A 15,494-nucleotide genomic window follows, 5' to 3' on the forward strand; every position below is an offset into this window, starting at 1 on the left:
GTCGTGTTTCTGGCGGCTTGTCCAAGTTCCGTGGCCCATTTCTTGTTAAGATGGTTTATCCCCATTATGTTGTTCTCTCAAATGGGGAAAAATGGAACTTAAGGAGGGTTGCCCTCTATCAGAAAGGTAGTCTTAGTCCTGTTATTGATCCTATTCCTGCTCCCGTCCCTGCTCCTGTCCAGGACCTTCCCTCCTCAGGGTTTATGCTTGTTCCTTCTCAGGATCCGGGTCTTGTGGCTCCTGCCCCTGTCAATGTCTTGGCTAGGGGTGATGGTGGAGGGGATGCTCCTGATCCCGTTGTGTCTGTTCCCAATCCCATTGCTGATCCTGCTCCCAATTCCTTTTCTGATCCTATTTCCAATCCCATTGCTACTTCAAGCTCTCCGGTGTCTGTCACCAGACCTCAAAGGTGTCATAGACCTCCTGCTTATTTGAATGATTTCTGTTGCGATTAGTCCTTTTAGAGGGGTGACGTGTGTCCCTTTCAATGTTTATCTTTTGTATAATGTCTTCAATGCTGTTTACAATGCTTTCTAATTATTTGATGTTTTGAATGCCTATTGTTCCATGATGCCTTCTATTTTGCCTGTACTTCAGAAATTCTTCTTTAAGTCTTGTGCTAAGTTTCCTTTTATGACATGCTTACCTTTTTCACGTTAAGTTTCCTTTCACTTTATTTTGTTTTATTCTACGAGAGGAGATGTGTTGTATATTTATCCTTCTTCTATTTCCTCTACTCCACCATGGTTCTTACCTGTGTCAATCCATTCCAGAATGTACATGGCTCTGCTCTCTGCACAAATATAACTTAACAGTTGTTATGGTCCCAATTTCCCAGATGTTTCTCTATGGAATCGAGATAGATGTTATGGCCGCTTTATGAAAAGCCTCAGACAGATCATGAAGAATCAGATGAAATTTATGTTGATGATGCTGTAAGTATCATCCATGATTTGCAGTATGGCAGCCACAATGCTGCAACGTGACCATTGTTTGAGCATTACCATAAAGGTATCTGCCTCAACCACCTCAAAGCACATCAGTGTCACCCCAGCAGCAGATTACAGGTGCCAGCACAGCACTAGTATCCCAGTCTTACTCCAGGTCCAAACTCCTTACTTCCCCTATTGCTCCACCACTATTTTACCAACCACCTTGCTATAAAACCAATTTACGTGCCACACTGCCTCCGATTCTATAATAACACACAGAAGCTGAAAATGTATTCAATGCTACTGTAACGGCAAGGAAGTATAATTCCAATGTATTCAGATGTTTGTGCGTCAACCAATGTGTACCAATGGTAAGTTCTTGTACACTTTGTTTTCCTTGTTGTTACTCTTCTATCAAATTGCCTGCTGATTGCATGCGTTTGTATGTATGAGACTTCCTCTGGCCCATGCTCTTCCATAACCTCTTGCAGTATTTAGATTTTGTTCTGCAGCTGTTACATTGTTATTCCTTTAAGAGTTATTATTTTGAAATGCTGTCTACCTGCATGTTCGTCCATTAGTTTTTATTTGTTAAACTTGTCAAAAGTGCCATCCCTGTGCTTCCTTTTGAATATTCATAGCACCTGTTAAAAGGGCAAATATATTTTTTGTAAAGGAAAAAGAGAAATTAATTCGGGTGTTTTTGTTCCTCTTTGTACTTTTTTGAGGGGATTTTGGTACATCGTTTTTTATCAGATGAGCATGCAAGTGCTCACAACATGTCTGGGTTAGATATCAACCTTCGTTTAATAAATGAAAGCTTTAATTGTGTCACAGATAAATGAAGTCGACATGGCATTGCTTGCAATTTTGAAGAAATGTTCAGTGACTGCCAAAACAACTTCTGGTCTGTGTAGTAAGGTAAGCTTTATCTGCATTTTGTCTTTATATTGACATTATTTCATCTGGTGAAACTGACAGTTTGAGCAAAACATAAATACTCAAGCGACCACTGGCGGTCCCTACTGTTTGAATTGAAGAGAGCAGGTTTTAAAATTAGCATTAATCCTGAAGACCAAGGTTCCTTTATTATTGTTGATGCTTCCTGATTTGCTTCCAAGTAGTAGCTTGGAATCAACAACACCAACCCCACTTTTTCTCTTGCACTCACCGCTCCTCGTAGAATCCTGCAATGGTGATTCTTCAAAGCCCTTTCTCTCGCAGATCTCACCAACATAGACAACTCTGTCATAGATACTTGTCATGAAGATGATTTCTTGCGCTCATCCTTCATCAAAGCTCTATCGCCCCTACTCACCATTGTCCACTCCTCTTGCACTGAGGACATCTTCATGTAGGTTCTTACAACAAGCCAGATCCACCTACTCCTAAAGAAACCTACACTAAACCCTGATTACTTCCCAACTACTGACCCAGAACTCACCTAGCATGTCTCATCCAATGCATGAAGAAATATAATCACATCACACTCATCCTAATAGACCCCATTCGCTCCATGTTGCCTACACATACCATCTTCTAAACCAGCTGCATCATTTACAAAGCTATCACGACCTGCACCACTGCTTATCTTGCAGACAAGCTCACCATCTCTGGTGGTTCTTGGCATGCCCACAGCCGGACACTATCAGACAAGAGACTAAGAAGTGTGAAAAAGAAAAAAAACATTTGCAATGCAATAGGTCTCGCATTTACGCGGGTTTAAGCTATTGGCATTGTAAATGACAATGCCTTTTATTTACATTTTAAAACCAAAAATAAAAGGCTGTGATATTTGCAATGTCAATAGCTCAAAGTCGCGTAAATGCGAGACCTATTGTATATACCGGCATACAGAGTAAAGTAGAGAAACAGAGGTGGAGCTGCAGGGCTAAGGAGGGGAGAAGATACAGGCCATTCAGGGTAAAGAAGAGAAACGGACGTAGAGATGCAGGGTTAAGGAGAGAAGATGATACCGGCATACAGAGTAAAGAAGAGAAACTGAGGAAAAGATGCAGGGCTAAGAAGGGGGACAGATGAATGCATACAAGGTAACGGTGAGAAACAGAGGTAGAGATGCAGGCCTAAGGAGGGGAGCAGATGAACACATACAGGGTAAAGTAGAGAAACAGAGGTGGAGCTGCAGGGTTAAGGAGGGGAGCAGATGAACACATACAGGGTAAAGTAGAGAAACAGAGGTAGAGATGCATGGCTAAGGAGGGGAGAAGATGAACGCATGCAGGGTAACGTAGAGAAACAGAAGTAGAGATGCAGGGCTAAGGAGGGAAGCAGGTCCAGGCATACAGGGTAAAGAAAAGAAAGCGAGGTAGAGATGCAGGGTTATGGAGGGAAGCAGGTGAATGCATACAGAGTAAAGAAAAGGAACAGAGGTAGAGATGCAGGGCTAAGTAGTGAAGAAGATACAGGCATACAGGGTAAAGAAGAGGAACAGAGGAGGTAGAGATGCAGGGCTAAAGAGGAGCGCATATACAGGCCATACAGGGTACAGGAGAGAAACAGAGGTATAGATGCGGGGTTGAGAAGGGGAAGTCGATGAATGTATACAAGGTAAAGGGGAGAAACGGAGGTAGAGCTGAAGGTTTAAGGAGGGGAGCTGATAAACACATACATGGTAAAGGGGAGAACAGAGGTAGAGATGCAGGGCTGAGGGGGAAGCAGATGAATGCATACAGGGTAAAGGGGAGAAACAGGTAGAGCTGCAGGGTTAAGGAGGGGAGCTGATGAACGCATACAGGGTAAAGGAGAGAAACAGAAGTAGAGATGATGGGTTAAGGAGGGGAGCAGATGTATGCATAACAGGGTAAAGGAGAGAAACAGAGGTAGAGATGCAGGGTTAAGGAGGGGAGCAGATGAACACATACAGGGTAAAGGAGAGAAACAGAGGTAGAGATGATGGGTTAGGGACGGGAGCAGATGTATGCATTCAGGGTAAAGGAGAGAAACAGAGGTATAGATGATGGGTTAAGGACGGGAGCAGATGTATGCATTTAGGGTAAAGGAGAGAAACAGAGGTGTAGATGATGGGTTAAGGACGGGAGCAGATGTATGTATTCAGGGTAAAGGAGAGAAACAGAGTTAGAGATGCAGGGTTAAGGAGGGGAGCAGATGAATGCATACAGGGTAAACCTTCTGAAAATGCTGGGCAAAGACCTCAACTATCTCAACCGGGTCCACCAGTCGCGTACCATCCACTTTTTCAGCAACAGGCACCACCCGATTTAATCTATCTCTTTTGTCTAGCCAAGCAATCAACTTTCCCGCTTTGTCACCAACATCATACAGACGCCCCTGTTGCTCACGATTCATTGCCCTGGCCGCGTCAGTCACCAGAGCTCTATATTCAGACTGTTTAAGGGCCAAAGAATGTAGTCCCTCAGGTGTAGCCCCAGACTCCATCTGTTCCGCCAACCCAGTGATTTCATTTTCCAAGCCCACCACTTCCGCATTTTTGCGCTTCCTCTCGCTAGCAATCAAGGATAGAGTCTGACCACGGATCACAGTTTTATAAGCCTCCCACAAAGAGACAGGGGAGGACACCGATCCCTCATTCTCAGCAAAGTAGTAATCCATACACTTAACCACCTCCGTTCTAATTTTGGGGTTACGAAGGTGCCAGGGGTTGATCGGGGCAATTCGACCCCCGGCCCCCAGCTGTACGTCAATAGTGAGCCAGAGTGGGGAGTGGTCTGAGATCTCCCTAGCTAAATGCCTGATTTCCCTTACAGAGACCATCTGCACCGCTGGTACGAAGATATAATCGAGTCTCAAGAGACTCCCATGAGCAACGGGTAGAAGGTATACTGGAGCTGCCCAGGATGCAGTTGCCTCCAACAATCCGCTAGACCCAACATGTCCAAAAAATTCCCCAGCCATAGCTGCGATGTGGGGAGGAGTCTGGGGGGGGCTACGATCTTCATCCCCACTGACAACTGAATTAAAATCGCCACCCACAACCAACATGCCCTCAGGGAACCCTAGGACCACCCTACCCAAATCAGTAAATGTGGTGGACTGTAGACCGGGCGGAACATACACAGACAAAATGGAGATAGTCTTCCCCTCCCACCGACCCGTAATAGCCGCATAGCGGCCTCTATCATCCAGCACTGTGTCATCTATCTCCAGGGGGAGGGAGTTCCTGACCAGGACGCTCGCCCCCCTTGACCCAGTGGTAAATCCAGAATGGGCCACCAGACGGTAGCCCCATCTATTCAGTGCATGGCACGTATTTCCTACTAAATGTGTCTCCTGGAGTAAAACTATATCTGGGGAGCATCGCTTCAAATATTGCAAAACTATCCCCCGTTTTATCCTATCACCAAGACTGTTGACGTTCCAGCTCAGCACCCTCAGCCCCCTACTCTCCATCCCAGAAATGAACACTCTGCCCCCCCGCCACAAAACCGGCACATAGGATAAAATATGGAACAACGCGCAACCTCGATACAAACAAGAAAGAAAAGACCCCCCCACCATCCCCAAAAGAACCCTCAAAACACCCCCCCCCCCACCCTGCACCCCTGCGGTAGACCAAAAAGCCACCCCAACTTGCAGTGTGCCTGTCGGTCCATTAAACTAACCTACAAGAAGAGAGAAAAAAGTCCCCAGAGGAGGAAGAGTCCTGATCCCCCCCCCCAACCCGGGTATCCACACTGTATAGACATAACAGTCACAGAGCCACTGCCATAAGTCCATAAAATTGGTTCGCCGGCGCAGCCTCACTACTCCTGTTCTTCCAAGCCGCCTTCGGTGCCCCTCGAACTCTCTGGGCTGGTACGGTGTTTCGGCAAAGTGTCTAACCAGTCACTGGCCACCTCGGGGCTGTCAAAAAAATGCGCACGTTCTTCATGTTCAATCCTCAGGCGGGCCGGAAAAAGCATGGCGTACTTCAGTCCCATGTCCCTGAGTCGCCTTTTCACCCCCGTAAGCCCATACGTTGTTTCTGCACCGCCTGTGTGAAGTCCGGATAAAAACTGATCGATGCATTCTCAAATTTAGTGGGACCATTTGTACGTGAGGCTTGCAGGATAGCGTCTCTGTCCCGGAAATTAAAAATCCTGGCTATTATAGGCCTCGGAGCAGCCCCCAGCTTGGGCTTCCCACCGGGGACTCTATGAGCACGCTCCATCGTGAAAAAGTTACTGAGGCCCTTTGGTGCCAATTGTTTTAAAACAAGGTCTTCCACCAGAAGGTCTGTAGACAAGTCTGCGGAGTTCTCCGGAACACCTACGATGCGGACGTTGTTGCGTCTGGCCCGGCTCTCGAAATTATCCCGCCGACGGGCAAACAAGTCATTGGACGTTCGGAGATTGCGGACTTCGGTCTGGAGATCCGAGGCTGGCTCGCGGTCTTGATGTCCAGGGACTTGACCCGCTCATTGGTTTTCCCCAAGTTCGTCCTGATAAGATTGACTTCGATCGCCACCGTGTCTATCTTAGCTGCCAGGGTTTCATACTGCTGGCCCATAGTTGACCGAACACTTGCAATGGCGCCCATAACATCCTTCAAAGTCGGCTCCTCAGTTGCAGGAGGACCATCACCAGTCTCCTCAAAGACCTTGCTCGCTCCGCTTAGGGATCCTTTCGGGCGAGTAAAGCGATCTATGGTCTGGGATTGGGCAACCCCTCCTCGGTATGAGCCTCTGGTGGCACGCTTCTCGGCATCCGCCTTGCCCGCCATGATGGGCGACGAGCTCTGACGGAACCTTTGGGATCTGGTCAGAATGATTTCCCTCGCGGCAAGCCTGTAGAGGCGAGAGGGCGAGGATCGAAAGCAAGCGTAGGACTGGCAGCAGAATCAGGTCAGCCGTGCCGATCGGCAGCAAGTCGCCGTCAACAATGACCAAGAGCGAAACCGAAAGTACCACAGGGGCAGTGGACGTGTCACACCAGCCGTTGTTGTTCAATTGCCACCTGGGTACCTCGGGGACTCAAGCCCATGGATGGTCTTCGATATAGGCCGCAAGTTTCAAAGTGCAGTAAGTCCGGTTCCCGGTGGCCAAATCGATTTTTGAAAAAAGTTTTTGTATCAGCAGGGCATCAGCGAAAAGTACCCGTCGTCCAAATCAGGATACTTTGCAGGATAGATGCGGGAGGCAGAAAGGGTCTCGGGAGCCCTGTGCTCACGCGTCCATCTTGGATACGCGCGAAGCTCCTTCTCCAGCAGAGGTTGTTAAAAGAATTGTCTTGAAAGTTTGTGGCAGACAGGGGTCAGAAGGGCTGCCGGCAGGCCTGTTTGCTTTGACCAAGTCCATAAATTCATCATGTGAGATGTTTTGAAAGGAACGGAGAGGCTTGATTAGAGCTCTCTTGGATTGTTGTTTTGTACAAGGGTTAGTGTAGTGCTGGTGCTTTGTTTCTGTTTTAAGTATGAGTCCAACGTGTCTGCTTTGTCCGTGTAATGATTTGCCAGTTTGTCTGTGAAATCTTGAGTAACAGGATGAGTTCCTTCTAGGCAATTTGGTTTGCGAAATTCATTAAGTATTTTATAGAATCCTTTATTTGCACATTTAGTGTTTTGAATTCTGTCTGAATAGTACCTTTTCTTAGCTTTTTTGATAGTCAAATTGTATAATCTGTTAATTTTCTGTAGGTGAAGTTTGTTTTGTTTGGCGTTTGTTTTGAGCCAGGTACGTTACAGCTTTCTAATTTGCTGTTTTATGTCTTTTATTTCTATGTTCTCCAAGGCGCTTCTTTTCTTTTGTTCTGTTGTGTGGTTTAGAGTGGTATCAAGGTGTCAAAAGCTTCCTGTAGCCACTCCTATAGATTTTGAACAGAATGTATGGTTTCCAGATTTGTACTGGATGTTAGTTGTGTTCCAAATTGAGTTTGTTCCACGGCCGATAAGTGGATGGATGTAAGGTAGTTTTAGTTGAGTCGCTTAGTGTTGTTTTGTGTTGGAAACCAAGCAAATGGTGGTGTGACCATGTTACTGGAGTTATAGCTTGAAAGGTAACTAGTTTAGTATTAGCAAAAATGACATCTAGGATCTGTCCAGCGGTGTGTGTCGGATTGTGGACAATCTGATGCAGGTTCAATGTGTCTAGGCAAGTGGTTGTTTTTGGATGGGTCATATTGGGTTTAGCAAACCAAATGTTAAGGTCACCCAGAACGCATAGGTTGGAGTGTATTGTTATCAGGTTTGATACTGTGTCTAGAAGCGTGTCTGGGAATGTTGCCTTGCTAGGTGGAGGTCTGTAAAGGAGCAGGAAGTTACAGGAGGAAGACGGTGTAGGATTGCATCTTGTTAGAAGAGCCTCACAATTCTTTATGGAGATGTTGTCAATTTTAGGGATATGTACTGTTTGGCTGAATTCAACAGCTAGATCACCTCCTTTTTTGGCTATACGGTTTTGGGTGATTTGAATGGCTTCATGCAGGACTGGAGCCATATCCTCTCCCAGCCATGATTTGGTTATGGATAGTATGTCTGGTTTTGCATCGGTGAGAAGGTCGTAGATATGATGGTTGTTTTTATAGAGGGCTCGAGCATTTATTAGTAGACCGTTTAGTGAGTGGCCTTGGGTGATAGTGGAACTTTTTTTTGTAGACTAGTGATCAGTAATGTGTGGGTTTGTAGCAGGTGTGCTTTAAGTACTGGTATTGGCTGTATTTGGATAGCAATCATGTAGCTGTTCTGTATCGTGTTCCTCATCCAGCATGCTAAGAAGGCATTTTGACGTTGTGTGTATGTGTTGAAGATGGTGTTTGAGAGTGAGTTGGAGTGCTGTGTTGCTTTTGTGGTGTAACAGTGTTGTGAAGTAGACTTGGGGAAGCAAAGTTGTGAGGTGTCGCATGTTGTTTATATTTTTTCCGAGAGTTTGATGCGGAAGGTGTATGAGTCAGGGGAGGTGGTGCAGCATGTGGGTCATGTACTAATGCTCTAAATTGTCCAATGGATGAGAGGCGGTTATTAGAGAGTTGCTGTATTGCTGTATCTGATTTTGGTGTGGTGGAAGAGGGAAAGCTTGGCATTGGAGATTGTTCCTTTGTGTGGTTTGAAAGGTGGGTATATGTTTGTATTTTGTGATGGGAAGTATTATGAGGTGTTGCGCTTTGAAGATCTTGTTGTGCTGGTGTGTGTGATATGTTTTACTTTTGAGGAGTAGTGAAAAGGGGTGCTGATGTATATGTTTCATGCATTGGATTTGGTTGTATAGTATTGTTTGTGAGAGGAGGTTGTAACGTAGACAGGTTGGTGATCTGTTTATGAGTAGAGGGCTATAAGGTCTGCTGTAGGGGTGAAATAAATTGCAACTGAAGCATTGTAGGGACTATTGTACTGGTAGGTCACAGTAAGAGTGGACTAAAAAGATTGGGCTTCAGCATGTGGTAGAATGGACCAGACGTATATTGCTCCTATATTGCTCCATGAGTCCAATTCCTACAAGTCTCCAGATCCAGCACGTGAGAGAAATAGAACTCCATATGTTAACGGGCAAACTGAGAGAGACAATCACCCTTTTCTAAACCTTAAATAAATAATACATATAAAATGACAACTTTTCCCAAATGTTTATTTCACAAGAAACATTTTATCAAGGGGGACAGCATAAAGCATGAGTGAGTGAGTCTGTGTGAAAAAAGCTCCCAGTCTCTAGAAGAGAAATTTAACAATTCTGTGTTATGCTGTATCTGAATTGCTACTGCCTACGGCACCCTGGAACAAATCGCCTTTGCTGGAGATTGCTTAATTTGATGAGTACAAAGGAAGCAACTCAATCACTTGATTGGAGTGAAACCGAATGTTAAGCTTCACATTCTCCTTATGCCATTATTCTCTTTTGTGTAAACATTAGGAGCGCTTAGAAACAGGCTCAGTTAAGTTAGGGAGCGCTATAAAAAATTCCTCTACTAAGAAACCTCATCAAGCTGTGATATTCACCAAGATGGGTGACCACAAACGTCCAACCTCCACTGACAGACATGGTGCACTGGGAAGCTTTTAGCCATGGTAGCAGGAGACTTGACATTTAATCCTGGCTTTACCACTTTGCCAAAATATGCAGGTTATGAACTCTGCATTTAAAGTCTGGGCATTTCTTTGTTGACAATAGTCCTGAGTCACACAATCGGAGCGTCTCTCACACCAGTCGCCCTGTAATGGGCATGAAGTTAACTATGGAACCAGAAATCTTGATTTTTCCTATTCTGAGTAGGCCAAGTAAAACAAATTGGCAATAGCAAGGTACCAAAATGTCCTGGTGGCAGTAATTCCAATGACATCGGAGAGCCAGAGCAGTTGCAATTCTAACCTAAAATAACAGTAAATAACTAAGAGGCGTACAACATCTCTGCACGCGTGCTTAACTATGTTTGGTACTGTATAGCAGATAAAGTACTACTGGTCGGGCTACAAGTAGGCAGTAAAACTCACTTATGAGCCGCATTCACAGTTTTAAGGGGAAGTGAACTGCCATTTTATATATGGATGGGTACTTCAAAAGGCGGACAGTATGCAAGTTAGTGATCAAACAGATGCAGCTTGAAACAAGACAGAACGCAGATAGCCGACCCTTTGCTTAACAGACTGCAATGATCTAAAGAACGTATATGTTACTGTCGGGGGCAGCATAGTGACTTTGCTACACCATTTGATTATGAATGGAAAGGTATTAAAAGGGACCCACTGCTTCCAACTTACCACTATTAGGCTGCGGATCTTATCCATCACTAGGAGCCAGAAGGCCTGTAGTGTCTGCTGGGCATCGCCACTGCCGCCAATGAAGAACCCATTGGTAGACATTGTGATAACACTCGTGCTAACTTTCTTCTTCTTTCCGAAGGCCCGTTTCCCCATGCCGCCTCGACTCCGCTGCTTCTCGAGAGACTCAGATAGGTACCGGACAGTGAAGATGTTACCCTCTTTCACGCTGACCTTCGAAAGGTTTCTGACAGGGTCACCACTGCGGAGCAATCTGTTGATGCCCTCCAACAGGAAGTTCAGACCCTTAGGGGGACATTCTCTGCCCTCCAAAAACGAACTGCCGGAGTTGGCAATTGAGTACAGGATACAGAGGGCAGGTCGCGAAGAAATAAATCAAAATTTGTGTGGTTCCCCAAGAAGGGCCAAGGTCAGTCTGCGGAATTGTTCCTCAAAGACTAGATCACCAGCTCTCTTCGCACTAAACATTTGTCTAATTTTGTAACCATAGAAAGGGCTCACAGAGTGCTAGCTCCTCTACCGAGGGAATTCAATTTCCGGGACCGAGATGCCATTCTTTAACATATCAGAATGCAGGGCCCAGTATTTCCTGATTATACTCCAAAAGTTCAGGAGCATTTTTAGAAGGCCACGCCCACGAGGTACATGGCGGCGGGCTGAGAGCTGGTCGCGGACGCACCTAGGGATCCCTGGAGACTGAATGGAGAGAGACCGAGTTCTTTTCTGCGAGAAGAGATTTTGAAGTCTTATGAAGTCTTATGTCCCCTGCATTGAGGTGAGATGTGAGAGTGCACTGCAAAAGGATCCCGCACATTTTTAAAATCGGTCTTGTTTTGCTTTCTCTTTCACGAGGCGACGGCTGACTCAGCAACGCGAGGAAGAGGTCGGCGCTAGGACCTGCGCCCACCAGTGTTTCTGCTCACGCTGGAAGAACGCCGGCGGTGTCTGTGGAGCAGATTTCGCTCCGTTCTATTTCATCTTAAACTAAGAGGACCGGCGTTTAATGTTTATAAACAACCTTGCAAGGCTGTGGCTGGGAAGAAGCTCTACTCACTTGCGGTAAGGTGGGGTGAGAAGGGGGACTCAGCAGCAAATCGCTTGTTTTCTTTTGGGAGGCAGGACTGTATGGAGCAAGCGCAGACTGAGGCTCCAGCTGTTAAAAATAACTTTGCACATTTAAACATACTTCCAGTGCAGGTGCTGGCTTTAGTGAAACCTGTTGAGTCAGCAAAGAAGCCAATAGCAGCTGCTTTAACCACTGCGCCTGCCGGGAAACAGCATTTACCACGAAGGCATTACCACTACTAACGTTTACCACGTGACACTTACCACGCAGGGTGCCTTCCACGCAGGGTGCCTTCCACGACGTCTTTACCACGGGCGTGGCATTCCTTCAAGTCGATCTGCGTGGGCATGGGGGGGCAGGGGGGGGGGCTCGGAGGGGGGCTGGGGGGGGTCTCCCCCCCCAAAAATAACAAGCAGGTTACTTTATAAAAAAAACGAACATAAATTAAAAAGAAAAAGGAAAGAGCCTCCCCCAAAGATGTGCCGTGTACGTCAAAAAAGCAGTCCTTTTTTTATTTTGGTATAAGTGTTTTGACGCTTGTTTCAATGGAGGATGGAAGTAAGGGCTCGTAATTTAAAGTAAAATATGTGTGTAAATCAGCTTAAAAAACGGGTTGCAATCGTGACTGAAAGTGTATTTTAAAATGTACATTTAATTTGAACAATTGACCTTCTTCGTTGTATTTTTTCATCCATCTTGGTTGGGGACACGTCTTTGAAGGGTCAGTGAAAGTGATAAAAGACAAACGCTGTCACTACGCAACATATTTTTTTGTAACCTATTACTTTCATTGTGTTTATTTATGCGCCGTTTCTGCTTCAAAAACGTTTGGTGCATCATTACGTTATATGCGTGGTAAAATACTTCGTTTTAATTTTCAGCGTGTTAAAACCTCTTGCGTTGTTAAATTCACGTAGTATTGGCATGCGTGGAACTTGTTTGCGTGCTATAATCATATATTCCGCCTGCCACCGTAGATATAAACTCGAGTACCGTGAGAAAAAGAAATACCCCCCCAATAAGAGGGAACAGGTATCAGCTGAGATCCAGGGTAGAGCTAAAAGAAAGGGGTGCGTTGGAGTTTGAAGAGAGGGAAATACCTATGCCATTAACCCTCGTTTTGGGCCTCTGGAGAACTTGGGCAACATGGAAAATGCTGGGTCATTGGTCCCCTTGAATGGGGGAGTGATATGTGAGGAAGTGGGGGGTGTTGAGACCCCGATATCGGCTGGTTTAGAGCATCAACCGGCTCAGCCGAATCCTCCTGAGTCTAAAAATCCAGGTATACCCCCTGCACTGTCTACTCCTGCTAATTTAAATAAAGCACCTTCTGGCGATAAAACGCAAGGAAAGCAGGACACCAGACCTAAGAGTCAGTCGGTAACAGCTAAACCTGTACAAAGTAGCTCTAAGGGGGTTGGTGAGGGAACCAGGAGGCAGGACCTTAATAAGGACAATCAATCAGACTCAGTTTCAGCTTTTACTAGAACGAGAAGAGGTTCTGAAGAATTATGTGAGCAAGAGAATGATCGCTTGGGGGATCTTTTTCAATCATTGAGGAGCGATATGATGTCAAAATTTGAGATATCAGAGACTAATCAAAAAACAATACACAACAGATTTGAGCTGGTGGAATCTAAGTTAGATGATGTTATTCTTCGCACAGGAAAACTAGAAACAGAAGTAGTAGCATTGAACAAAACCGTTAATGGAAACTTAAAAGATATAGATACTTTGAAAGCCCAAAATAGAACATTGGCTATGGACGTTGAGAGATTGGAGACCCAGGCGCGTAGGAACAACCTAAGGATTCTGAAAATACCAGAGGGGGAAGAGTTGGAGGACATAAAGGGATTTATTTGCAAGCTCATGAGAGAAGGCGTTTTAAAAGATTGCCCAGACATAGACCTGGAAGCCGAAATTCAAAGAGTGCATAGAGACCCTTATAAGAGACGCACAGACAGGAAAGCACCAAGGAAAATATTGGTAAATTTTCAAACATTTAGTGTCAAGGAGCTCATTCTAGGGAGATGCCTGTCGAAAACAGACCTTCGTTATCGGTCTAGTCCTTATCTTATCAGGTCTGATATAGGAGCAAGAACAGAACAGAGACAATGGGAGCTGGGTACCAGAATGCCAGACTTGAGGTCACTGGGGGTGCACGTGCAGATGAGGTTTCCTGCCTTGCTCAGGATTATGTGGAAGAATAAGACCTATAGTTTTTCACAGCCAGAAGAGGTTGATAGGCCGAATTAGAAATGATCAGGAAGATCAATAAAGGGCAGACTTTGTTACTACTCCTAAAAAAAAAAAAAAAAAAAAAAAATATTAGGGATTAAATAAAGTGTAAATCGAAGCATGGAAACACTAAATCACGGTATAGGGAACACGATTTATTTAACGCTATACTTTTCACTCGCTATAATATATTTGATTTGGTCAGGGGATCCGCCTAGGTGTTCCGAAAGGCGAAGCCATCGTCTGGTATGTTGGGGGGGTTCCTCAGGGGGGAGGGTGTTCACTGGGTGGAGGGAGCAAAGGGAAAATGACAAAAAATAAAAAATCCTCATATATAGATGAATATATTTTGTATATAGCTATGGATGGATACGAGATGATAGTAGGCTTATGAGTAATCCATATAGGCTTAAAGTCCTGTCATGGAATATTAATGGCTTGGGGGAAAAAAAGAAACAGAATAGGATTTGTGAATTCTTAAAAAACTCAGATGCACATCTTATAATGCTACAAGAAACCCATCTAGAGGCATATATTTGTAGTTCTCTTTTTAAGAATTTAAGGTGGGTCCAGGAAATAATTTGCTCCAGGCAATCTGGTACCACTAGGGGAGTCTCCATCATAATTCGAGCAAATAGGGGGATAAGTCTGAAAAAATACGAGACAGACCAATCAGGAAGATGGTTGGTAGCAGTAATACATATTCAAAACATCCCGTACACACTGGCTGTGTACTATGGTCCGAATGATGATAACCCGGGCCCACTATCTAAGCTAGCGATAGCATTATTAGGGTCAACCGGCCCGGTAATTTTGGGAGGCGATTTTAATCTGGTCTTTCACCAGAAGCTAGATAGAACCTCTAAAGCTAAATATCACGCTCCCTCAAAATCACTCGCTACCTTAGACGCTATAATGAAGGACTTCAGTCTTTTAGATGTATGGAGGAAAAAATACAGATCCTTACTAGGGTATACTTTCTACAGCAAGAAATATAAGAATTATTCTAGGATTGACCACTTCTTAGTTGATCAGCATTTCCTCGCAGACATAAATTACCTTTCCTTTACACCGATAGGGATGTCAGATCATGCCGTACTGGAAATGGTAATTGTATTGAATTTAAGTCCTTTAAAAATAAGATGGACCCTGGAGAGATCACTCTTACTAGATAATCAAGTAAAAATAGAAGTTAAAGATAAAACCGCAGACTTTTTTATAATAAACTCAGGCACTTCTACCCCCAAGGTAGTGTGGGAGGCCTATAAGGCCTTTCTGAGAGGAGTTTTAGGCTCTTTAATGATTTATAAGAGAAAGAGTATGAAAGTAAAAAGAAAGGAAGACCTGGCGGCAATAACAAGAAAGGATCTTGAGTTACAAAACGCAATCTTAACTAACTCCAAGAGAGTTTATGCGATGGAGAAGGAACTCACTGAGCTACAACTTCAGCTTAAAGTCTCGGATGAGAAAATTCTTAAAGAAAAGTGGGAGACCAGTAGATTAAAGAATTTTGAATACGGAGAAAAATGTGGAGCCCTCCTAGCCTGGAAATCTAGAGAAGAGAGAACGAGGAA

General features: G+C 44.7%; 1 protein-coding gene across 2 annotated transcripts in view; it reads left to right on the plus strand.

Moving 5' to 3' along the window:
* GFM2 (GTP dependent ribosome recycling factor mitochondrial 2) overlaps positions 1-15,494 on the plus strand; it is a 336,627-nt gene that overhangs the window by 37,245 nt on the left and 283,888 nt on the right. Inside the window, exon 2 of one of the 2 annotated variants that reach the window (XM_086960777.1) lies at positions 1,770-1,853. The exons of the other annotated variant lie outside the window; for it this stretch is intronic. Within the exon in view, the coding sequence (XP_086816903.1) occupies positions 1,785-1,853 (69 nt within the window). The 5' untranslated portion in view covers positions 1,770-1,784. The remainder of the gene's footprint in view (positions 1-1,769; positions 1,854-15,494) is intronic. 2 annotated transcript variants of the gene reach the window in all.

Source organism: Lissotriton vulgaris, chromosome 3_1 (assembly GCF_964263255.1).
Source record: "Lissotriton vulgaris chromosome 3_1, aLisVul1.2, whole genome shotgun sequence".
Classification (NCBI taxonomy): Eukaryota; Metazoa; Chordata; class Amphibia; order Caudata; family Salamandridae; genus Lissotriton; species Lissotriton vulgaris.